General features: G+C 50.3%; 2 protein-coding genes across 3 annotated transcripts in view; one reads left to right on the top strand and one right to left on the bottom strand.

Annotated features, from left to right (window-relative positions):
* The window catches only part of sesn1 (sestrin 1), a 29,096-nt gene extending 15,241 nt beyond the window's left edge, over positions 1 to 13,855 (top strand). Inside the window, exons 1-9 of one of the 2 annotated variants that reach the window (XM_003971869.3) lie at positions 9,052 to 9,308; positions 9,808 to 9,873; positions 9,966 to 10,166; positions 10,252 to 10,434; positions 10,573 to 10,809; positions 10,895 to 11,149; positions 11,229 to 11,419; positions 11,505 to 11,649; positions 11,739 to 13,855. In XM_003971869.3, coding sequence (XP_003971918.1) covers positions 9,207 to 9,308; positions 9,808 to 9,873; positions 9,966 to 10,166; positions 10,252 to 10,434; positions 10,573 to 10,809; positions 10,895 to 11,149; positions 11,229 to 11,419; positions 11,505 to 11,649; positions 11,739 to 11,825 — 1,467 coding nt within the window. In that variant the 5' untranslated portion in view covers positions 9,052 to 9,206 and the 3' untranslated portion in view covers positions 11,826 to 13,855. Of the gene's footprint in view, positions 1 to 9,051; positions 9,309 to 9,807; positions 9,874 to 9,965; positions 10,167 to 10,251; positions 10,435 to 10,572; positions 10,810 to 10,894; positions 11,150 to 11,228; positions 11,420 to 11,504; positions 11,650 to 11,738 lie in introns of those variants that run through there. The other variant, XM_029849348.1, reaches the window with a different exon arrangement.
* Positions 13,291 to 24,711, bottom strand: armc2 (armadillo repeat containing 2). The gene is made up of 19 exons (XM_011612255.2): positions 24,315 to 24,711; positions 23,206 to 23,473; positions 23,059 to 23,131; positions 22,729 to 22,891; positions 22,556 to 22,634; positions 20,499 to 20,566; positions 19,874 to 19,981; positions 19,141 to 19,322; positions 18,929 to 19,031; positions 18,514 to 18,728; positions 17,942 to 18,087; positions 17,319 to 17,418; positions 16,350 to 16,626; positions 15,637 to 15,759; positions 15,432 to 15,545; positions 15,116 to 15,248; positions 14,374 to 14,528; positions 14,063 to 14,235; positions 13,291 to 13,929 (listed from the first exon to the last, which is right to left on the bottom strand). Exons 2-18 carry the CDS (start codon positions 23,412 to 23,414, stop codon positions 14,096 to 14,098), a joined length of 2,388 nt encoding a protein of 795 aa, XP_011610557.2. The 5' UTR covers positions 23,415 to 23,473; positions 24,315 to 24,711; the 3' UTR covers positions 13,291 to 13,929; positions 14,063 to 14,095.
* Between the last annotated feature and the right edge of the window lie 572 nt (positions 24,712 to 25,283).

Raw genomic sequence — 25,283 nt, 5'->3', positions numbered from 1 at the left:
GATTGGTGCTTTGGGAAATGGGCGCGCACACGAACGTGCACCTAGAGAGCGATGCAGCCCTTTCAGGGCACGGCTCTTATCTGACGCGCCACAGCTGACTGAGCAGCCTCCGTTCCTGCGAGATTCATCGTTATCGGTCATTATTCGTCTCCAAATGGAAGCGCCGGGGGACTTCCTGTTGCTCGGGGCCATCTCTGTTGTCATCGACTTCTGCTGATGTCGTGCCTAAATAAATCTTCTTTACGAGTACACGTGCACGCAGACGCCAAAGTAGGGTCTTTTTTTTTAAGGTCATGTAACTTCTGAGGGTCCTCACTGCTCGCCATCCAAACTTGGGGGGGGGGGGGGTGCTATTTGTCAAACTGAAGTTGTGTCTACAGGGAGCCCAGGGGCGGGGGGGCAGCTGGTTAACCCCCACCCGTGCTGTGCTTGTCTGTGCTGCTGTCGGCCCCTCTCTCTCTGTTTAGCCCTCAGCTTCCCACCTGAAATAAAAGCTTTCTCCAGTCGGTGTTAAGGGAATAGCTAGCAGGGCCTCCAAAACAGAGAGTTTTCAGTGTCTCCACTCAGATATTCGCCCCCCCCCTCCTCCCTAAATCAGAAACAGTTCCTGACTTTTTAGGAATCCAAACCCAGTTCTTAGAAAGACTCCGCTTAGAGGGAAACGGGAGGGAAAAAAGCTGCGGTGGTTTTCGCCCAGTCTCGTAGAATAGCACTTGCACATCCAAAACACGGCGTGCATGTAGCTACACTTTAAAGCAAGCGTGCCCCGGCGTGCACCGGCGTGCACCGGCGTGCACCGGCCTGCCCTGCGCCTGACTGAAGTGACTAAGGCATCTGTGAGCCCACAGCGTGACCGCAGTTTGTCAGGCGATGAAGGGCTGCGACTGATGTCAACAACGGTACGGTGGCGAGCGACATCGCAGCCTATCCACGACATCCTATTAGCGTTAAATAAGCACGCCACAACCCATAACGGCGTTGATGATGTCTCGTAACCTGATATCACCAGGGAGGGAGGAGGGTCCACGTTAATGTCCAGCTCTTGCGTCCCCTCGTTCCTCCTCTCTTAGCTCCACATTTCCCTCCCGTCCACTCGAAGCCGCTTTCAGGAAAAGTGGGCATGTCTTCCTCGGAGGGAAGTAGGAGCGCTCTGGCTGTTCCATGGTGTAAACATGGAACAGCATTTACCTTTTTACCCACAGAGGCCTCATTTATTCGGTGACATTCTGCTTTGCTTTTACATGATTTCTTATAGTTTGTTCTTTGTTTTACATAAGAGCTCAGATGTCGGCCCCTCATCTTCTGGCCTTTATTTCTGAAAGATGACTCTTGTTGTGGGTTTAGAATCCCCAAAACACAAGACGGAGCGGGAGAGAAATACAGGAAAGCTGTTTTTTCCTTTTCCTCTATCAACAACTGCTGAGATGAGCAGAGAATATAAAGTTTGTGCAGTGATACACAGCCCCCCCCCCCTCGTTCTTTCCTTCTCCAATCAAAACTTTCATGCTGAGAGGCATCGACTGGTCAGCAGGATACGGAGCCATCTTTCTCTTTTCTTCTCGTCCAGATTGACCTTTCCTCTACTTTCCCCATTTCTTCTCTCCACTTGGGTTATTGTTGGAGCTTGTGGTCCGGCCTTTTGCTTGTTCGGCTTGAGCCTGCGTCCCTGGTTCTGGCAGCAACGGCGTCTCAGGGGCCTAAAGCAGGTATTTGGCTGGGCCTGCTGAACGCACCAGGTCTGTTGCAACTCCTCGTAGACTCTCAGGTAATCAGTGTCCAGCTCATTTGCTTTATGGGTTATGGCTGAGTCATTCCCATATACTCGACCAACGGTCTTATCTCGGTGACTGAGACCACTCAGCTGAGCCCCCCCCCACCCTCCCCAACCCCCCACCCTTCCTCCTTGCTGGTGTTAGTGGAAGGGAAGATGACCATCTGCTGCCCCAGTTGCCCAGTGACTGGACAACAGCCTTCCCTTATGGCACAGTTCCACTGTCCATTGTCTGAGAGACATTGAGTGCGCGTGTGTGTATGAAACCATGTACATTACATTTAAAGAATGGTTCCCCAATTACATAGGTGTGTGTTGTGGTTTATTTTAATCCGTCTTTGTCGGAGTGCCGTTGTCTGTCTGTGTGTCTACCTCCAGGACAGCCAAGTATTGTGCGAAGCTTTCCTGTGGGAGGCCCGTAGAGAGTGCACCCCTATCCTGCAGGAGTGTGTGTGTGTGTGTGTGTGTGTGTGTGTGTGTGTGTGTGTGTGTGTCTAACAGGTTAGACAAGGGTTCGAGATTTGGCAGACCTTTTCAGCATTTAATAGATTTCCTCTCCAGATGTGTGCATGTTCACAGTTTGGCAAACACAAACACAAATAACAAGCGCGTCCAAACACACACATGTAGCGCGCGTATGCGTATGACGTCCCATAAAGAAACAACATTTGCCACATATACCAGAAGAAGCCGGGTGGCGCCCGTGCCCTATTACTGCCAAAAGCCCGTCTTTGCAGACCTCCCTCTGCACCATTTGGAGTCTCAGTTTGACGCGGCCCGACGGACAGATGGTGCCCCGGGTGTGCGCACACTGTGGGGACCAGGGCGGGTTGTCATGTCAGCAAAACCTGAAGGTTTAGTTGTAATCAATCCCGATCCACATGCTTTGGGGCCGTGGCCTGGAGAGGAAGGGCAGGCTGCGGGAGGCGCCGGTACCTGAAAACAGTGTTGTCGAGGGTCAGCTGGAGCCATCGTGGCGTCTAAATTCACCAGCACATCTGCTCCACGGCTACACCGGCCCTACATCACCGTGTCAGTTAGCTTAGTGTGCGCGCGCGTGCCTCCGTCCGTGCACGGATAGGTAATCCAGTGTACAGAGTCATCGATTTTCCTCTCACACAGGAAGTGGCTGGTTATTGATTCTCTGGGACAATGATGTCACTTCAGGTGGCGCAGGGTGTTTACTTATCCACGATAAGGGCCAAGGCGCTTTCTCACTGCACACTGATCAAATAATGCTCTCCCCCTGTCCTCTTACCTTTGTCACTGTTCTCTCATCACTCTTTCCACCTGGCGAACGCCCTCCCTGACCCCGCCGTCCTTTATGTGTCACGCCGTCACCGATTACGCTCCCGATCAGAAGCCCGGCTCCAACCTCTTGGATGTTGTTGTTGGATCCTTCGGCACCATTTGTCCTCTTGCTTGTCTTTCGAGTACGAATTTTACAGTCTCGTGATGTTCCTGGTTTTATTTTTCCTCTTTTTCCCAAAACACCACAGACTTGGTTTATTTGGTAGCAGGCACTATTACAACTTATCAAATTACTCATGAATGATTTCAGAATCAGCTCTGACATCAGTGGGAACCAAGCCTGTCCTAATACCGATACCTCTGGTTTATTAACCGAGAGCTCATCGGTTTGTTCGCAGTATTAATACAAATTACATCATGAGTCGTGTTTGACAAACGATTTGCTCGGTGCAGGATTTGTTCATCGTCCGGGTAATATGAAGAATCGAATTTCACACAATTCTCAACTGTTTGTTTGTTCGTTTCCAGGCTGCAATTGATTAACCACAGAGCAAATATGGCCGACGCTGCCAACACCCCCCCCCCCCCCCCCCCCCCCCCCAACATTCACCCATATACACAGGCTAATAACAGAATTGTCATTGTCATATTCCAATCGTTTTCTCCTGGAACGTCGTGTCCTGGTGGGTATTTTTACCTCCGGAGGTTAATGTGCATAGATCAGCATTTTTCCACTCTTGTTTTGACAGCACAAACACATGTCATGTGCTCGTGGTCACATTTGAGGAACTCTCTGGCTCTGAAGCAGGCATGCATCTACATGTTCCGTGTGTGTGTGTGTGTGAGAGTGTGTGTGAAAGTGTGTGTGTACTAATACTTGCCCCATTCGTTTGTTCACAGTGACTTTTCTGGCTTCAATGAATATGTATTTTTTCTTTGACTTCAATTGAAACCCTGGGGCTTCATATATATTATTTTTAAATCAGAGGTCACAGGGGAGTGTTGGAATATTAAAAAGTGACCACGAGAAGAGGGAACAAAAGACACGGTGACTCTCCACCCAATTAGACTCATTTTCATAGACAATTAAGTGTGAATGAAGAAGCCGCGTCAGACCTGGCAGCTGTTTTGCTGCCATTCAGCATCGGGGCTCATGGGCTATTGATGGGGTAATGGGACACGCTCAGATTTGCTCCGAGGGCGACTGATTGAGCCATATCACATCCTCCCTTTATATTGCAGCAGTATCGTGTTCACGCCGGAGGATCCGCGGGGGCGGAATGAGCCCGGCGTCAGCGACGGACACCGGTAGATTAACGCCAGTTCTTAATCTTGGCTGCAGCCTGCGTGAGAAGTCCCGTCCGATTTGACGCCGTGTGTCTGAGCTGCTGGAGTTGTCACCCTTTCTCTTCTCATAAAGAACTCTTTGACTCGTGTGTTTGCTGTCAGCAGCCTCGTGGAAATGATTAAACAGCGTTTGTAGGGTTCAACGTCTCGTCGGCCATTGAATCGAGCCCGCCACTTTGGTTACACGTTGGAGTGCTGCTAGGCTGTAAAGTGCTGTCAGAGACTTTATGGGTGCTTTCTGGTGGCGCGATCGTTTGTGTTTTGCGTCTTCTGCCATTCATTAATAATTAGGAGTTGATGACCGACATCGTTTTGGCCCGATGCGCAGCGGCCTCACTCCGGTTTTGCTCGGTTATCAGAGTTGAGGTCTTGACGGGGAGGAAAAAACAGCTTCTGCTGACAGGATAGTGACAGAAACATCACAGCAGAGCGGATGATGCTGCTAGCTGCCCTAAAGGGGGGCAGTTGGCAAATCATGCTTTTAATAATACCAGCATGTTTATGTTGCACGGCACATCCAACCCCTCGGGGTCTCTTTGGCAACCCAAAAGCGTATCCCTTATTTTTGTGCCGCTCCTGAGTCCTGAAAATGGAAAGGAGCTGAGCAGAACTTCACCAGCGGAATGCTGAGTAGAGCTAAGTGTAGACCCAGGGTTAGCATGAGCAGAGAAAGCTACGATCGGCCCAGATTCCGTTGCTTCTTCTCCGTATCTGAAATATTACTTTGCGTTAGTCCCATTCCCATTCTAACCGGAGAGGTTTTTGGTTCACTTGTGTCGTATCAAGCTAAGGATAGCATGAGAGGGTTTGGCATTTTCTGTTTTTCTATGGGCTCATTTCTTTTGGAATCTGTCGTATTGTGACAGCTGCCCTCCCTGTTAGAATAACATCCCCGGGAACTCGCTCTTCCTCACGTGCACACAGAAGTCCCAGGCCAACGCCTTTCCCCCCTGTAGCCTTCAGTGTTTCTGTATAGATTATATAGGAGGCTGTGGGTGCGTGTTTTTGTCCCAGTTTTCCCAGCAATCCTATTTCCACCCCCCCCCCCCCCCCCCCCCCCCCCCCGAGTTTTCTGCTTGTGGTCTCTGCAGCCCCACCATATTTCACAGAACTGAGAGAACCCTTCTTCCTCCATGGGTTGGTATCTACAGGTCCAGGACCTGTTGGTCAGGGGCCCGCACACCTCCCCCCCAGGAAAAGTGACGCTTGGCGACGCCGCTACACTCTGAAAGTCTGCCAGAATACGCAGCGCTCAGAGAACAGGCGATTGGGAAGAGAGGAAAGGGGAGCGAGAGGTGCTCAAATACAGCAACTCCCTTTCTTTTAGAAAACAACTCAACTTTGAAGCTGAAAACTGTCGGTAACTTTTAGCCTGGCTCAAAGGCACATTGTCAGTAGATTCTGACACCTGGCAGGTTGAGCTGAGTGCAGGTTGCTGCCTGTTGAAGAGGAAAGGGTTAACTGGGTTCCGCTCGGTGATAAATGAACAGTCTCAAAGCTTGAGCTCTGTTTGAAGAGCAGGGTGGGGGCTAGGTTCTTAGTCGGCACTTTTCACTGTCTGACCAAAATGTGTATGTGTAGATCCAGAGAATGCATAGAAGAACAGATTTCCAGCTTAAGTGCTGTAAGCAGCCTCTGATTTGAGGAAAATCAGTGTTTTTCCCCCGATGGGAGCTGCCGAGAGCCTCTGGCCAAAGTTGAATCATTTGGGACGGTGTTTGCTCTGAAGTTGGGAGAAAGTCAAACAGGCAGAAGCAACAACAGATCAGGCTGAAGTGCCTCTACGGAGCAGACCTGATTCATTTGTTCAGTGGACTCAGAACTTTTTTTTGTATCGGAGAAACAAGAGAGGCAACGAGAGAGAGCAGAGAAGATTGGTTCCTGGAGCTGTTGTTCTTCCCCGTGATTGGCTGCAGCCTGTTGCTAGGCTTATGTCGGTGCCCGGAGGGTTTTCTTCTGCTTCCTCTCCTTTGTGCCCTGATAGGTTGAATCTGCAGTCGCTTTTCAACTTGTTGAACATCCCCACAGGTTTTTTTCTGTGGTTTTCTCGTGTCTTCCTGCAAGAACCCCCCCCCCCCCCCCAGAAAACCACCAGCAGTCTCAAACACATGAACTATGTGTGGATTACCAACTTTTAGCGTCCTCTTTGTTTTAGTTTGACACTGCTGCTAACTCATAAAAAAGGAAATCGTTCTTAACATTTCTGACATTATGTTAAATACCCCACAGACTCTTTTTATGATGGCTCACGATGAGGTTGAAATCAAGTTGATTTGGTTCACTAAAGTAAATAAGGGTGGCGTTTGGGGACCTGATTCTAAGTACTGTGGTGTAACTTTGAAGGGGTGTGAAGGGGCCCAGGGGCATCAGAGCGAGCAGGTTCCCTCATCCATCCCTCCTAATAGGAATATTTTTACCAGCTTTAGCGGACCAGTGGAAATGTGCCCTTCCTTTAGGCTTCTTCTTTCAGGGAACACTTATCTGCTATTACACAGTAGAAATAAGGCAGATGAATCCATCCCATAACTATTAATCCTCTTAGTGTTGTTCTAACCCAAAATGTCCGCGATGCGTTCACGTAACCACAACTCTGACGGCGACTGAACGCCGTTGGAGCCGCGCTGCATTTTAAGTTGTCCTCAGCTGGTAGACGAGCCTTACGTGACAGTTTGGGGGTGGGGGGGGGGGGGGGGGGTGGGGGGGGGTGTGTGTGTGTGTGTGGGTGTAATGGAGATAAAGAGGCGAGGCCAGCATCGGTGGCCTCAGCGTGCAGCTGTACAGCCCATCGTCACCTAAGAATGTTCCTTCAACCTCACAGCAGGAAATGTCAGATATCAGAGACAGTTTAAGATTTGTACCCCCCCCCCCCCACAACACCTGCATTGTGGGTTTTTATGTGTCACTCCAACACGTTGTGTGATTGTGTGCACACGTTCAACACCCCAGCGCGCAGGTTAGAGCTGCTATCAAGATGAATCCACCAGCTCAGATGCTTCAGACTGCTGAGCATCTGCAGGTGAGCAACCAGGAAGTGTCCTCTGTCTTGGCCGTTTACTGTTGACAAACGCCTCTTATTATTGGATGTAAATCCTTTGGCACATCTGCTCTGGAGAGTGGAACCTAACGCGATTAGCTGTAAACCTAGCTGGAGCTTTTGGGGTGGTGTTTGTGCCCGGACCCCCGCGCCCTCACAGATATTCCCTGATGCCTCACAGAGTCGGGGAGCCAACGGGCTGACAACAGCGTTTGGCCCCGTCCCCGAGCCCGGATCCCCCGGCCTAAGCGCTTTTGTGTGAAAAGGTTTGGTGTGTCATAAGCCCCTGACCCTGACCGCCTCTTCTGCAGCTTTGCTGAGCCATGGGGCTCCCGGCAGCCCCCCGGGAGTGCTGACTCCAGTCCTGGGAACGTGTTTACAGCCGCCCTGCACCCCCACCCCGTCGCATCAGGAAGGGGAGCGGGCCGGGGCGGTGGGTGGCGCTGGTTTGATCCAGACAATGAACCTGCTGAATACAGTGCTATGTAACTCTGGTGCTGAACTCGGGTCAGGCAGCCCCCTAATCAAACCCCCGCGGAGACGCCTCATAACCAGCTTTAACAGTCTGCTCTTTATGGGGCGTCGCGTCTCAAACGTTCCCATGTGACGTCGCTGCTGTGAGGATCCACCGCGAGTCACCGCGGGGGGGGGGAATATTGACTAAGCAACGGTGTTGCTGTTACATAATTGTTCTGCCATAAGCGGAGCCTCGATGAAACCTCGGGACGTAAACGACCTTATCTGTTTTATTGGTAACCAGAGTGCTCTGGAGACCTGAGGGCCCGAGGGGCACGTGCGCCATCTCACAATGGCCGCCAAGTGGTGGTTTTGCAACCTGTTTATTGGTAATCTTTAGAACACAGTCCTCATCTTGTTTCAATTCAAACAGCTTTCACCAGTTGGTGCCAGTGCCGAGAAAGATCAGCTATGATGCTACAAAAATACGTAACGGCTGTTTCCGCTGCTCGTGACCTGGTGATCGTTGACTTTTTAAAACCCTGATCTTCTGCAGCTGGAGCAAACAAAGAGCTGCCGCATGCGTCCTTCTGGCTTTTAAAGGACTCTTCTTGCCCCACCTGATTGGTGGGGTAGGGGCATTATCGGACGCCTGACATCTGCTAAGAAGGGACAAAAACCCCGACTGGAGGGTGGTTGTTGTTGGTCCTGCAGCCACAGCCGCCCCTGTTTGCTCTGGCTGAGTCTTCACTCTTGCACCCCCCCCCCCCCCTAAAAGTGCACCGCGAAGAAAGCCAGAGGGGGGGCGGGCACATATAGTGTCGCTGGCTCCGTGTTGTTGTGCACGCTGTTTGCATGTATCGCAGCCGCATTTCGCAACCCACAACTGCAGATAATCTCTCGCGGTGTCTCGAGCCCGCTGATTAAAGCCAATGATTCGATCTCTGTCGTGATCAATGGCAGCGGGGAACAAAAGAAAGAAGTGACGATGTTTTCTTAGGGGGGGGGGGGTCTTTCTGCTCACGTTTAGGACCCCCCCCCCCTCCCCTCTCTCTTTATGCCCTGGCCCCGCCCCCCAGGCGCTTCTCTCGTCGCCATTGGCTGGTGGGCGGGCTGTTTTTCAAAGGCGAGTGGTCGCCGCGCACGTCAATCACCCGAGACTCGACTTATTTACCGAATGTATGCGCGAGGCTGGACGCTTTTCTGCCACAGGGCTGCAACAGCTGACTGCCGAGCACTTTGCCCAGTGCCTCCAGGAACAAAGACAGAGGACGACAGCTATCAGGAATAGGTTTTTACAGTTTTTATTAGCTTGTTTGCAACCTGTGAGCGCAGCGCAGGCTCGAGATGAGGCTCGCGGTGGCTCCGCCGGAGAACGTAGAAAATAGTTCTTTATCGATGACAAGCCTGTTAAAGATATGCTCCCATTGTGAACGGCTGAGCAAAAAGGTAAGAAAAGGGCATCGGGGGGTTCGGAAGAGGCTCAGGTTGGAGTTTGGTCCGGGGGAAAGGTCGCATTATCGGTGTTGCGTTTGAGACAAAGCTGCGCTGCAGCCTTTTGTGTCAGCTTGTTGACCAAAGCAGAACAAAAAAAACTTGGACTGGCTCTGCATCATCCGAATAGAAACGGGTGGAAGGGAAAACGACTCCTGACACATCGCGTTTTTAAGCATTTGCCAGTCGCCATTTGACCGTCATTCATCCTCGGGACAAGTTGGACATGTCTCGACAAGCAGCGCAAAGTTGCTGGACAGCAGCGGCCGTCGAAGCTTCTAATTCCGTTTCTAATTCCGATCTTTAGTGATATCCTTCATTTGATTGCGGCATTATGCACATCATTTGGAACAAATAGGACGATGTCGCGCGACGGGACCTTTCGGACCTGATACCATGATTATCAGCGGGACATGAAAACCATCGATTCTGACCCCTTTTGTTTGTCTTGCAGGATTTAGGAGTGAGGATCCCAAGACCGCTCGGCAACGGCCCAAGCAGGTTTATCCCCGAAAAAGAGGTGAGACTCCGTCATTTCTGTCCGTGCGTTCCAACTAAAGCGCAGCCATGTCTGATGTGATGGAACACCTGCCACCCCCCCCCCCTCCTCAGATTCTAAAAGTGAGCAAAGTGGCCGACAGGACGCAGTCGATATTTGAAGATGCATTTTCAACGCTGGGTCGCCTGGACAACATTTCCGTGGTGATGGGCTTCCACCCACATTACCTGGAGAGCTTCCTCCGGACACAGCACTACCTGCTGCAGATGGACGGGCCCCTGTCTTTGCACTACAGACACTACATCGGCATTATGGTACTTTTGCAACCCCCCCCCCCCCCCCTTTAAAAACCAGCTGGCTGTGTTGTGGTTAACGCCTCTGCTTCCTCCGACTCTGCAGGCGGCAGCTAGACACCAGTGTTCCTACTTGGTCAACCTGCATGTGAACGACTTCCTCCAGGTCGGGGGTGATCCAAAGTGGTTAAACGGCCTGGACGAAGCCCCGCGGAAGTTGCAGCCGCTCGGGGAGCTCAACAAAATCCTGGCCCACAGACCTTGGCTGCTGACCAAGGAACACATCGAGGTGAGCGGCTGGGCACGGTCTGAAGGTTGCAGTCGCTCTTGCGTAAAGGTTGCTGGAGCGGCGGCCGGCCCGCGGAGACATCGGCGATCCCTGATCCGTCGCACGCTCAGAAACGTCCCGTTTTTTTTCCCCCCCCAGCAACTTGTGAAGGCTGAGGAGCACAGCTGGTCCCTGGCGGAGCTCATCCACGCCGTGGTCCTCCTCACACACTACCACTCCCTCGCCTCCTTCACCTTCGGCTGCGGCATCATGCCCGAGATCCACAGCGACGGCGGACACACGTTCAGGCCCCCCTCCCTCAGCCAGTACTGCGTCTGCGACATCGCCAACGGCAACGGGCACGCCAACCACCACGACGACCCGCTCGGCAACCAGGTGAGCGACGGTACTGCGCGCGCTCGTCGGGTGGCGCGGGGTCGGAGGTGTCCTGATCCGCTTGGCCTTTTTTTTTTTTCCGAAGGAGATGTGCGGGGAGGTGGAGGTGCTGATGGAGCGCATGAAGCAGCTGCAGGAGTGCCGCGACGACGAGGAGGCCAGCCAGGAGGAGATGGCGACCCGCTTCGAGAGGGAGAAAACCGAGAGCATGCTGGTGGTCACGGCCGAGGACGAGGAGAGCGCCCCCTCCAGGGACATCTCCAGGCACTTCGAGGACCCCAGCTACGGCTACAAGGAGTTCTCCAGGAGGGGGGAGCAGGTGCCCACGCTGAGAGTGCAGGTGCGGATCGACCACAGCCGGCGGCGGGATCGGTCGTCCCTGTCCCGGTCCCTTACGGTGCTGTTCTTACGCTCCTCAGGACTACAGCTGGGAGGACCACGGCTTCTCCCTGGTCAACAGACTCTACCCCGATGTCGGGCAGATGCTGGACGAGAAGTTCCAGTTGGCGTACAACCTCACCTACAACACCATGGCGACGCACAAAGATGTGGACACCAGCATGTTGCGCCGAGCCATCTGGAACTACATCCACTGCATGTTCGGCATCAGGTCAGTTCCCGAACGGCTCGCGTGTCACGGGGTCAAGGGTCGTTTGTGCGTGTTGCCTAATGGCGCCTTTGCCTGCGTCAACCAGATACGACGACTACGATTACGGGGAGATCAACCAGCTCCTGGACCGTGGCTTTAAGATCTACATCAAGACTATGGTGTGCAGTCCGGAGAAGACCACCAGACGAATGTATGAGAGTTTCTGGAGGCAGTTTCAGCACTCCGAGAAGGTGAGACCGCCTCTTCTGCGCCAGGGCGACGAGTTTGACGGCAGGTTGGGAGTTTAACACGTCTGTTTTTCCTCTGTTTTCGCCCGCAGGTCCACGTTAATTTGCTTCTTATGGAAGCCCGAATGCAGGCAGAACTGTTATACGCTCTGAGAGCGATCACCCGCTACATGACATGAAGGGCTTTTGGCGTTTTTGTCGTTTGTCGTACTGTTATTGTTGCTCATTATCGGACACTTTATGTCAACCAGATGGGGGGTGGGTGGGTGGGTGGGATTCAACAAAAAGGTGGAGCCGGCCGGCTGGATCAGAACAAACGAGGGCAGGGGAGGGACAACGCAGGTCATCTCGGAGTACGAATGGATACCAGGAATTGTGCTCATGCCGCAGTGCCAAAACTGCCCAAGAGGGGGCAGCCTGGAGCAACACCCCTCCCCCACCACCACCCAGGACCACATTTTAGTATTTTGGTGTCTTCTTTTTGTCACTGAAGACCAGATGAACCCCCCCCCACCCCCCCTCCAGCCAGGACCGGCCTGCGTGCCGACCCTGCTGTCACTGTCGTAGTATTTTTTTCTTATATTGTTTCTTTTTTTTTTTGTATCACGAGACGTGGATGTCGCCGGTCTGGTTACTGTTGAGTCCCGGGAGAGGGAACCGTTCAGTTGGGCTTTTATTTTATTTTTTTTTTAACGTGTGCCTGAACTATCCAGCACAGTCTGCATACGTGCTAATGCTGCTGCTCCCATGTTGTATTCAGTGGGGTCATATTGACCCCCAAACTACCCCAAACCCATCTCTCAAAACCCCTATCCATCAGAAATCCACTGCATTACCCCCCCCCCCCATGTCCTTGTCCCCACCCTAATTCTTAAAGTAAGCTAATCTGAGAGTGTGTGTGTGTGTGTTCGCGTGTGAAGGAACTCAAAGAACAATGTCTGAGCCCCTGTTTTTGAGTTTGACTGTACACACATGGGTGAGCGAGTGTGTGTGTGTGTGTTCATAGATATGGTGAATCTTTTTTTTTTTTTTTTTTTAAATTACAAGTGTCAACAAAAAAAAAGCGGGGCACTTTGAAGGAACGACTTCTTGCTTCTGCTGTAGCTCTGTTTTTGTGAGAAAACTGTTGTATCACATGTTGGTGTCTTTATTTTTCTGGTAGTGGGTAAAAACAGATGCGGGGGGGGGGGGGGGGGTTGGGGCTCATCAAAAGAAACGTAAAAACCGGGTTTTCCGGTTGGGACTTGCTTCCGGCTGCCCCCAACCACGCTATCAGTCTTCCTCTTATCCCGGCTGCCTGGTCGATTGTGAAGTTTTGAATACCTCTACTCCAGAAAACATTTAAAGAAGTGCTCTTTGAGCAGAGATGCTTTCTGGGCTCCCGTTGCCGGGGGAGCCCGGATCACCCCACAGGCCCGACTGCATAAGGTTGTAGCAAGCACCCCCCCCCCCTCCACTTGACAGGGCTTTTTTTTTGTTTTTGTTGTTTACTAAAACCAGTTAAGTACTGCATTCTTCTGAGGTGAAATGAAAACTGAGACAGATGAATGAGTGATATCCTGGAGAGGAGGGCGGCGATAAAAGAATGGTACATTCGGAAGTGGTTTGAGAGGAAGTCGAAGGGTTTTTCTTTTCAAACTTCTGATGTCAGTTACTGACGCTTTTTTTTTTTTTTTTTTTTTATATGGAAAATATGTGGAAAGAGACAAAAAAAATAAATAAACTATTATATTGAACTGTTGTGTATCAGTCGCAGTTTCCTCATCGAAGCGTTGGGGCGCAGCGTGGCCGGGTCGGGAATCTCACGGAGTCAAAACGCTGAGTGGACGTAGAGTTGCGTTTTAATTCCATCATGGCGTCTCAGGGGGGGGGCAGGGTCCTGTCCCCTGGACCCCCAGGACCCCTGGATGGGGGTCGGAGGCCCGTCAATGAAGCGCCCTGGTCTCCAGCTGAGCGTCCCACCGCCCTGGAAAACCACGTAGGGAACGATGTCTGTCGCCTGCTCCGCCCGCCTCGTGATTGTTGACGTCACCGTGGTGCGAAATCGGGGGCAACTGACACAGAGGGGTTTTACATCAAGTGCCGCTTCTGATTTGTTTCAGTGTAATAATGTGATCTTTCTTTTTTTAAATGCTGTTTAGACGACTTTGTTGTAACCTGTAAGCACTGCCTGACCCCATATACGTGTAACAATAAAGGCGTTGAGAAGCAAAAAACAACGACTCTGTTTTCCACTCGGCTGTTTCACTGCACATCATCCAGAAGGTTTTCCAGGTGAGTCATCTGTTGTATAAAATTACATTTACAACACTAAAGCTTCAGAACAGAACATGAAAATATGTAAATAACTTAGGTTTATCCTTGTGTTTCTCACTGGGGTTAAGCTGCATAAATACGGCACAAAAACGAAACACACCTGGGCCAGGGGTTAAACCATGGAGCTCAACACTCATATACAGGTTTCCACAACAGCGTCACGCTGGAGAAACGTCATCAGTCTTTGAGCCACAGGCAGGAATTCTAGCTCCCAGCAGGCCAAGTGGTCCCTCCTGTCTCCATGTTCCACCCAGCAGAGGACCTCCTCTTTATCTGCAGGATGAAGAGGAGACCAAGAGGTTGCAGCAGCTTCCAGCCCTCAGACCCAGTGTTATGTTTCAGTGGGAATCGTGATGTGACAACAAGCACGTTCATCCCAGCGTGACGCCCGGCCCGGACTGGATGACCCACCTCGGAATGTCCCGAGGATCCGCAGCAGCGAGTCTCTCTCCTTCGTGTCCAGCAGCTTCTCTGTGCCGCCGCCGATCATGTTGCACAATGCCTGACATACCTGGCCCGCCAGCTGCCAATCACCTGCTCCTAAGTCTCTGAGGCAGTCCACAAGCCTGATCTCACACACACACACACACACACACACACACACACACACACACACACACACACACACACACACACACACACACACACACACACACACACACACACACACACACACACACACACACACACACACACACACGCAAACAGTCTTCTTTCAGGTCACTGAAGTGGAGCTAATACCTTCAATCCTGCCCATCATGTGAATCCCTCTCAAGTCACACGATGTGTGTGTGTGTGTGTGTGTGTGTGTGAGAGAGAGAGAAAGGGGATAATGTAATACAGAAAATATTGTCTGTTGCTATGTGTTAAACACATACGGCGGCTGCCACAGATCTGTAATTTCATCTTCCCTCTGTGGGCGGGTAATGCGAGCGAGTCAACTGTTAGCATCTGCTTCAAGTCAGCAGTTGTTGTGGTTACGGCTGTCAGAATCAGCCAACAATAATAATGCAAGACGACATGTTTCCGGGGGGGGGGGGGGCAACTAAGTGATGGACGCATTAGAGAAGGAAAAGGCCGTCTCCTCCTTTCCACACCGTCTTCTTTCCCACTGTCTCTTCTACACTGATTAGCTGAGAACACGGGTGCTTACTTGGCGACGGCCCCCTCCCGTGAAAGCCCGACCCGGGCCGCCGAGTCCAGAGACAGGTTCGTGAGGACGCCGCAGGCGGAGTAACACATCTCTGTGCTCTTTGAGTCGAGCAATGCCACCACAAACCGGTGCGCTGGGGGAGAGAACAGAGCAGGATGATAGCAGGAGGGGGCAGAGAAAGGCGACGCAGCGCCGAGATAAGCGGGCCGACGCCGCCACGGTGGGCGGCCATGTTTACACTGACTGCAGCCTTGCAGACGGGCTCAGCCCAAACACCGCACGCCGGGCCGTAGCAGGAGGCGTGCGTCTGTTTCACCTTTGTGCTGCATGATGACGCTGCGTACATCCTTGGACTGGGACAAGTTCCCGAACACGCGGGTGGCCTCAAGCACGGCGTCCATACTGGCGCTGAGCAGCAGCTCCATCATCACTGGCGTTGGAGAGAATCGGCAGAGCGGGGATCAGAGGAGAGACACAGACGCACAGACGGATCCGACGGAGTGACAGCCTGCCGGTCTTACGCTTGGCGACTGCGAGGCGACTCCGGTCGAGAGCGGAACCTTCCGCCTGGTAGAATGACAGATTGTTGATGGTGGCGGCGGCGTTCACCACCAGCTCCTCACTTTCCCTCACAGACCTCAGGGCTGAAACCACAACACAGCGCGATATCGTTAATTCAGCATTAAAAAGCAGGTGAATGTGTATCTCAGCGATGTTCAGGAGCTCAGACGGAGCTCCTCTGGGCCGACACTGGGCCGCTCAGCGGCGCATTCTCTTTCGGAGGGAAGATGCCGGGTCGCCCACGAGCTCTCTGAACCTTGTTTTTAACCAACTTGACCTTTTAGGGGCTTCAATTTCTGCTGCTCAACGGTCGTGTGGGACGCGTGGGAAGCGAGCGAGAGCTTTTGCAGACACCTGGGCCTCAGCTCAACCCGTCCTGAAACCTTTGAACCGCAGGGGAGAATTTCACAAGTTGATGGCGCGATGTGACAGAACATCCTGCGCATGCAGCGAGGCGTCCCGGATAGACTTTTCAAGTCAAGCAAAAGAGGATGTGCCGTATCGAGGTGAGCGCAGAGGAAAGCCGGCGATGGCGTGAACACACAAATTGTTCTGAACACAAAGGAAGTGGTTAGAAATTTACTGCGCGCAAACTGTAAAAAGGTAAACATTCCAGAGCTCCACATCCTGCGATGTTGCCGATCTGGCGCGCTGAGTGCTGGACGCCGCTCACCGAGCGTCTCCAGCAGCAGCTCCACGCAGGCCTCGCTGGCAGCCAGAGCTGGACCCACGGCCGGGTGGATGCACATGTTGGCCAGCACCCTGAGCAGCTTCACCAGCACGTCCTCGTCCTCCGCTGCACGCGCCGCCGCGCCGCCTCTGCGCTGGTAGCGGTCGTACAGCTGCAGGAGCACGCCCGCGCAGCCCGTGCACTCAAATAGCTGCTGCCGAGAAGCCTCCACGCTGGCGGTGAGGTTACCGAGGGTGAAGAGAAAGCGCACTATGAGGTCCTGTGAGACAGCAGGAGAGGATACAATGGTCCCTTGTTAGACTGAATCTTCGCTTTCATTGTAAACATGATGAGAACGTGTCAAAATAGGCAGCGGGACGCATATGAGAGTCCAAATAAACAGCCCCAACAAACAGGTTTGAGCCCACCTGCGTCGTCCTTGGATCCCGACTCAAAATCAGGTGCGGGGAAGCCAAGAAGGGAAGATGAGCATGTGATGCAGGACAGGCTGTCCCAGCACTAACTGCACATATCAGCCTGTCCAGTCAACGTGATCTACTCAGGAACCTCAGGCGTGTGTTATTATCTCCTCCTCCTTCTACTACCCACCCCCTCCCTCTTTGTACATCCTGTCTGGAAAGTGGGCTCTGTTTTCAGGAATATTCCTCCAATCATCCCCGTCAGTAATCACCTGTGCACTCAATTCAGAATGAATCTCTCAAGCACGAGGAGACGTTCAACATGTTTTATTCCAACTTTAACGGTGCGTTGCCTCCATAATCAGCTCAGTCCTATTTAGCCCTTCTCAGGGTGGTTAAATGTGGAAATAAACAAAAGCAGAGCAGAAAAGGAGGGATGGACACCACCAGCCCGCTCTGAGGGTAAACATGCTGGAGGGGGGCTGCTGACCGAGCTCCTACTCACTTCTGATGGAGACGGTTTACACAAGCAAGAGGAGGCTGCTGGGCTCACCTGTCTTTGCCGATGTTTGCTCATCACTTCTAAAAATAGTGGGAAGCAGTCGGGGGTGTTGGCCAGAGCGTGGCGGCACTCCGAGTAAGAGGAGAGTTTACTGAGGGAGACAGGGAGAAGATGAACAGCAACCTCTCCAAATGGCTGGGTATGAAAACATGGATTCAACAGGGCAAAGGAACATGGAGGCCAGAGCTGCGATATTTCTTCATTCAAAAGAAGAAATTAAAAAAACCACCCATCAATAAAGCTCAAAATTCTTCAGCTCAGGTTGAAGTTTTAGCACTTTGTGCTAAAATCCAGCGTGACTAAAATGATGATTTGTTCTGAAAGATGCAGCAATAAAACTGCAGAGAGGAAGAGGAAGCAGTAGGGAGTTTAGTGGGTTTACATCAGTTCAAACTGGAGTCTGTGTCTGCAGCCACTGGGAGAGAGGCAAGAATCCACCCTTGACAAATACCAGTGGCTCACACTCTTACACCTGGGGGGCACTTAGACTCCCCAATCAATCTAATGTGCACGTTTATGGTCTGTGCAAGGACACCGGAGAGAACCCATAAACGCCAGATGGACAGGCCCTGAGTGGGATTCAAACCTGAGACCTTAGGGCAGTGAGGCGATACCTGCATATTCTTGAAATATTGGTGCAGATGTTCTGGTCCTGGCTGTGAAGGCGCAACACAAGACAGAGATCTGAGAATATGCCGCAGGAGATGAAGACTGGACGGGCGTCAGGGTGATCGGCGAGGTTCCTCAGGGCCGCCGTCAGCTACGTGGGGTCAAAGGTCAAGATGAGGGGAAGCGGATTAAAAAAGTGCATACCTACATACTGGTGGCCTTTTTGCTAGAGGGTGTGTGAACCACTACGGTAGTGACGCGCTCATTAATGCTGCCCGCAGGCCCGAAGAGGAAACCGCACAACAGGGTGACCGGAAACTATTCAGTCGGGACATAAATCATTCCAGAACAAAAGGAAACAGTAATTCCAATGTACGGCAGCGGTGGAAGTTCTTGGAAGCCACGTTTCCGTCTATTTCCCTGCTCTCTGATTATCATGAACTGAGAATATTTAAAAATTAAAAAAATGACACCGAAGCAATTGAAATTTGCATCTTTGCGTTTTGCTCACATACAACTGATGCTAAGTAGCATCTAGCCACAATAAAGTGCCCTTTTCACTAAAATGGCAACATACCTGGACAAGTATGTGTCCCGCCATGGTGAAGCTGTCCTTTTCTGCTGTGCAGAGCCTCCGGATCAGCTTCTGGCTCACAGCAATGCAGCCGTTGTCCAGCAGGAGTTTGACCATGCTGCTGTTTCCTGACAGGAACTTCAGAGCCCCAGCGCAGTACAATAGCGCTTCTCCAGACGTAGACGCGTCCTCGTTGGTCAAGACAGCCAGGAAACTCTCTGGAGAGAGCACAGAGAGCTCAGATAATAATATCAGTATAGGAGACATACAAAATGGCACCAAATTAAAAAAGAAGAAAAAGAAATCATCCCATGGCGGCGGAAGATTCTCTGGTCTCAGAGCAACTTGATTAGCAGACAAAGAAAACTGACAGTAGAAACGTCCAAAAGTCCACAAGTACAACCAGAGCTGTGTTCACCAATGATGGAGTTTCTCTGGAAGAGGACGTCGTTGCTTTCACTGCGGCTAATCTGGAAGACCAGTTTACAGATGTTGAGCAGGTTGTTTCCACTGACAGCCAGCTGCAGGGAAAAGCATAAAAAACCTGCATTTTAATTCTATATTTAGGCTCCCAGGCTGTCCACATGGCCCAGGGACCTAGCAGCAGACACCCACACACAGGAAACTCACAGCGAGGCAGAGCTCGGCGATGCGCAGGCTGAGCCGAGCAGAGTCGGCGTCAATGAGGCGGAACAGCGTTCGAAGTATCGCCGACCTCCTCTTGCAGCTCCGGCCGAGCATGTCTGCTCCTTCCAGGGCGCTGTGGAGACGATCGCACAGGTCGCAGAGGCGGTCCACAGAGGCCTCAGAGCCTGTCATCGCAGGAGAAGGGCCTTGATGAAGTCAGAAAACCCTGATTCCACATGTCCAACATCCACAAAGCAAACGTTCCCCGAGTGTGTTGGCAGGCCGGGGCCCATATAGACGCGTGTGCACGTTGATTTGGGTGTTTTGTGGCATGCATGTGCAATTTCCCTGCACTCACCTACAAAACGGATGTTCGTTACATCGATAATAAGTTAGTTGGCAGTATGGACAAAAAAAAGCTTCCCTCTTCCTTTCCGAGGACGCAGTTTTTATGATCAAACACAGAGAAACAGGCAGCAAAGGAACAAGCTTGACGTGGAGGAAGGGTGGTACCTGTTCCTTGTTTCAGAGGTTAAATAAAGAATTACATTATTCATTGTATAAATAAGTTTGAACCGCTCCAGAAACGGCTGGTTGCAGTTTCACACCCATCATTGCGCCACGACTTTACAGGCAGGCTGTAATGAGTTTGCTCTGCATAATCCAGAGGGAGCAGCTAAACTCTTGTGCTTCTCATGTTTTGGGCTGTTTTCCCCTCAATCTTTGCACACATTACCTGCAGACACGCTCTCCAGTTTTTGCAGAATAGGAGTGATGGTGTAATTCCACACCAATGACTGTGCATCCTCCCGCACACTCGTGCATGCGTCGTGATCCCGCCGCTCTATAATGTGCAGAGAGAACAGCAGCAGCGATGAGCGGTGGCTGCAGACCAGGTTCAGAAGTTCACGGTCTCTAAATAAAGCAGCAGGAAACGTGATGCCACAATGAAATGTCACAGGCTGCACTTCCTTTGATTTGTTTCTACACTGATCTGAACGAGGGCACGTGAATGGGTGCATGTGGGATGGAAATGTGAGTCCTTGCTGTGTGCAAATGTGAGCAGTTGCTCAAATATCACACATATGACCCAACATTTGAGTCTCGCCTCTGTGCTGTGATGCAGGGAGATGCACCCACATCCCCGCGGCTCTCTGTTTTTGGTTGTCTGCATGTCATAGTTTAAATTAGGTCCCTAACAACATCCTCATCAAGGTTTAACACCGACACAGAGGTGTACCATCGGGCTCTACCATGGTGCAATAACAGAGTCATCTGCATCTTTTTGGGTACCAAAATGACCACTTAAGGTAACAGAGTGGATGGAGTGAAGGCGAAAGCAGTGTTGTAACTGGACAAACCTGTGCTCCCTCCTGATCTGCCTTCTGTGGGTCTGACTCCCGAGTCATCGCCGACTGGCACCATTCTTCTGTTGGAACACAAAAGCAGCAGGTTTCAGGTTATATTCCGATTTACAGATTACAACATGAAGCTCTCTGGTGGAATAGTCAATCTATGATTCGGAGATTCAAACACAATCAAATGTAAAGGGTTATTTTTTGGACTGCTCAAGCCTGCATTTCTATAAACCACCACTGGGTGGCACTCTCGCCGCAGAGGCCGGGATCTTTCTGCAATAGCTGTTGTGCGTTTCTATATCTGCCTTAAATTTACGCGTTTACATCTGCGTTGACATTTCTTTTAGTTCTTCCTTAACAAATAAGACTTCATCTTTGCAGGCGGTCCAGTTTATGCTTCGTCGCTGTGGTTGTCTCTCTGCAGAACACACTCCTCGTCAGGCCTGCATCTCACTGTATTTGTGTCCCCTCAAAACGCAAAGATGATGAAGTAATGCAACAATAATTTATATGAAACATCACAGGAGGAGACAAGGTAACTCCTATGCAACAAGTGAGATCGTAATGACTTGTAGAAAGACTGGGACAGGGAACTATCGCACTGTGTTATCATACAGTAAGTGCATTGTGTGGAAGAGCACCGCTGAGTTCACTTTGACTTAGTGACCAGTGGGAGGTGGCGCACAAGGCTCATGAAGCAGAAACTGCTGGCAGATACATGCTGCAGTGAATGTCACAGAGGGGGCTTTGGCTCTGGATGATAGGATTAAGAGCCTGATAATAAGGCCTCTTTGTGTAATACTGCATTCTCTGGGACATGACCTCATCCTTGTCTTCGGCCAGGCTACTGGCGTCGCTGCAGTCACAACACGAGACCGCTGCCAGCTTTACCCAGATGGGCACCCAAATCTAATAGAGAACCATTTGGGGCTATAAAGCCCCATCTTATTGGAGAAAAAGAAGCTAGTGGATGTCTAATCCTACTATCTTTTGATCTAATCCAAATCGTGATAATCTTGCGCGCTGGACTATTTCTCAGACCCTGAGCAGACTCAGTAGTTCAGCCACACACTAATGAACAGTAGAGTGAAAGGTCTAACCGGACAATTAACAGCTGAAAGGTCTTTAATTCTTTCCTCCCAAATCACACGCCGAACCGAATCCCATAAATTTGTCAGCAGCAAGAAGAGTTGGAGCTGTCAGCCCAGGTTTCCTGTAAAAGTGTTTTATGGTCGCCCCCCCCCCCCCCCCCCCCCCCACTTGCAGCCCCAGCCGCCCACCCAATCAATAGGCGGATGAATTGCAACGACAGCCCTCGACCTCGCGCCTGGAATTGTGCCACTCTCGCTGACGTGCGGCTGCTGAGGTCGGCAGGAAAACGTGGAGCTTTCAGCTTCTCCGCACAGAGAAGGTGTAAAAGCTGACGCGTGACAGATATGACACACGAGGGCGCGTCCGTGAGGGGAGGGCCTGCCAACAACGTGTCACTTCAAAGGGGCTTTAAAGTTGAAGAATGCGCAGCTCTTTATACGTTTTCCCAGTCTGGATACGTTCGTATATGCATATTTCAGCCATTAAGGAAGACGGGGTTGGCAAATGTAGCTTTGACTGTAACATATAAGCAGTAATGATCCGATTGGTTCAAATAACAACTACAATTATTCAGTCTGAAGCTGCACAATTCTAAAATGTTAATCAGGAATTTCATTTTTTTAGTAAAGTAAAAACATGAAACAAAAACAATTAGAATGGTTGGAGCCTCTTGGTTATTTCCTGATTTAATCTTTTCTAGTGTGGAAACATGAGGACCAAAACAGGAACAAAAAAACATTAGAAACCCAACGTGACAAACTAGGGCAAAGGGAAGCGGGAGGAGGAGATCGAGAAGGATAATAAGCAGCACAATTAGCTCCATCTAGTAATGGCTTCCCCTGCCAGCTCGGCGTGCCTGTAAATCTTGCTCTCATTGTGGTCCCGTCACTCCGGTCAAGAAGAGGGATTTAAGGGGGGGTGGGGGGGGGGGGGTCATGATGGAGAAAGTGATGGGAGAGACAACGCACTTTTCACTCACTGCTCTGCGTGGACGGGCATTGTGGGGACCCCTGTGGCCGGTCCTGTCAGGTCTGAGCTGCCGTTCAGCTGATGGTGGGTGAGAAACAACAGCGCGTCTTTACAGCGTCAACATACGTTACAACGTGTTTGACCTAGCAACAATTTCAATTTGTGTGCATACCATTCGTTTGCCTTTCTAAAGGGAGCAGAGCGAGCGAGCCAGCCCTGCGGAGGGAGAGCCGTGCCCCTGCCAATTGATTCTTCACTTCCTCTGGTTCAGCGGGAGGCTTCGGAAAGGCCTTGAACTGATCTTCCTCACTGCACAGCACTGGGAGCTTTGGTTTCTGTCAGGAGACAAACACATTAGCAGCAAATCCCGGTGAAAATGCTGCAACCAGGGGAACAAGCAGAACAATCAAACAGAAGTGCGTCTTTCAGACGTGCAAATTCTTTGAACATTTCACACAGATGCAAATGCTTTTATGGTGGTCAACAATCGCAGAGAACTTACATGTTCTAGTCTGGAAAGGCGAACAGCTGAGGCCGGTCTGGACTCAGGAGCTTCAAAATCACAAGCATGAAGGCTGCAGATATTCAAAATGTCACATTACTCAGTGTTGACTTTGAATCCATTTAGTTGACAAAGTGTGTTACGAACCTAAAGGTCGACGGAGGCCTTTTTTTCGTGCAATCTTTGTTTCCAAAAAGCTCCCTGGTTGCAATCGCTGGGGTAAATGGTCGCTGGGTGGACCGGACACGCAGGGACCGCCTGGCTTCACTTACAATTTCTGCACTTGTTCTAATCAGAGGGTTGCGCTGCTGCGTGATCAGGCTGCAAAACTGTTGCTTCCTCTCTAGAGAAGCCATTCTGACCAATGAGGTGTTGAAAAGTCAAACTCAAACGATGGGATTCAGATGTAGAAAACCTGAGGAGAATAAAAATGGCAGCCGATTGATTGAAACGAGAGTCGACAATTAACACCGAGTAGCTTTAAAACGTCTACACATCAGAAATAAACAGTATTGTATACTGTGATGATGGATTGTATTTTTGCCAATTAATTTATCATTCACTGAGCACAGTAAATGACAAAAAAGCACCGGCAGAGTGCAGACCTCTGCCAAGTAGGTCATGTCCACCCATACTGTAGTAATATAAGGTTACATAACATAGTAGGTTGCTGTGTAATTTGATCTTTGGAAGGACAACAGTCCCATTCCCTCAGCATCCAGAACATCACCAACGTGTGATCATCAAGCATGGCCCATTGTCAACATTTCCTGAAAGCTTCTTTAAAATCCGTTCATAACTTTTCCATTTATTTCATTCACAGCAGACCAACGACCTCCTCAGCAGAGGCAAAAAAGAAAAAGAGACCAATTTACAGCATTTTAGTGGCGCGCAAAACATTAAAAGTGTTTCACTCCAAATGTTTTATTGGCGATATTGGTGTAAATGTGGCCCACTTGTGGCCCCACAGCTCTCCTCGCAGGCTTCCACCCCGGTGGACTGTCGAGGTTCATATGCGCGTTCACGGCTGGTAGCCATGGCAACGTGACGCGGCAGAAGCAGAAAGCAAACAAACAAACTCAAGAAAGTAATTAGCCGGAAATTTAATTAGATAAAGAATTTATGCTGATTTCTTTTTATTTAAAAAAGGCGTCTACTAGCGTAAAGACATAATCCCACACAAACTTTGACACAATATAAACCGTATTAGTATGAAGGAACTCACCGGTAACCCTTAACAAAACGAGAAAACTTACCTTTAAACGGGCTAAAATGTGCCGCGTCTGGTAGTGGAGATTCTCGATGTTACAACGTCCTTCCGAAGACAAAGCAAACCAATCATGACGTTTAAAGAAAGGTTTAAAAGATGGGTAAAAAATGAAGTTGTAAGAACCCGAACGATTGTCCCGTGCACGAGCTTCTCAATGGCAGTCTCGCGAGTTCTTGCAGGCACGCGCGTTTAATGAGGAAATGAGGCTGACAAACCCAACAGACAAGAAACGCAACAGCGTTTTTGGACACGTAGATCTCAAAGAGAGTTAAACAAACACGCTCAGTTTAAATCTGGTAACAGAGGAAAGAAAAACCAAAGGACAAAACGACCTGACACAAACAGAGTAAACAGAATAAGGCCAAAGTTAGCAAACATAGTACCCCTGTCTAGTACGGTGGCCCGGGAGGCCCAAATAGTACCAACTACATCTTACGGAAGCAATAAGGCCCGGAGAAGATAGTCATGCATACTTGTGACTTCATGATGTAAAACAAAGCACATCTTCAAAATTTAGAACAACAGAGTGGTGTTTAATGTCTTCATTTTTTTCTTAAATAAGATGAAACATCTTGAAAATGCCCAACAATGCCCATGATCAATAAAATAAAACAACATTTGAAGTTTATTCGTTTTTTTTAAAGGTCTCTTTGAGTCAGTGACAAAATCATATAGACTGCAAATACCTACATCTACCTTAAATTGTCTTTATTTAAACTTTAAAATCACAGCAATATACTGGAGATTTTATACAATAATTGCAAGAAAGTTGCGTAATCAATTGAAAGAAAAAAGCAATGCGACTGTACAGTATATACATTCACAAAAAACAAAAAAAACAAAACCCATCACATTACAATAACGCTGTAATTTTATTAAAACAAGAATCTGCAAAATGTCATATTTCAGGAAAGGCTGGATTTAAGCACTAACCAGCTTCTATTCCATTTTTATC

This window comes from Takifugu rubripes, chromosome 16 (assembly GCF_901000725.2).
Source record: "Takifugu rubripes chromosome 16, fTakRub1.2, whole genome shotgun sequence".
NCBI lineage: Eukaryota > Metazoa > Chordata > Actinopteri > Tetraodontiformes > Tetraodontidae > Takifugu > Takifugu rubripes.
Note: the sequence above shows the minus strand (reverse complement) of the source record. Positions and strands in the feature narration are given on the sequence as shown.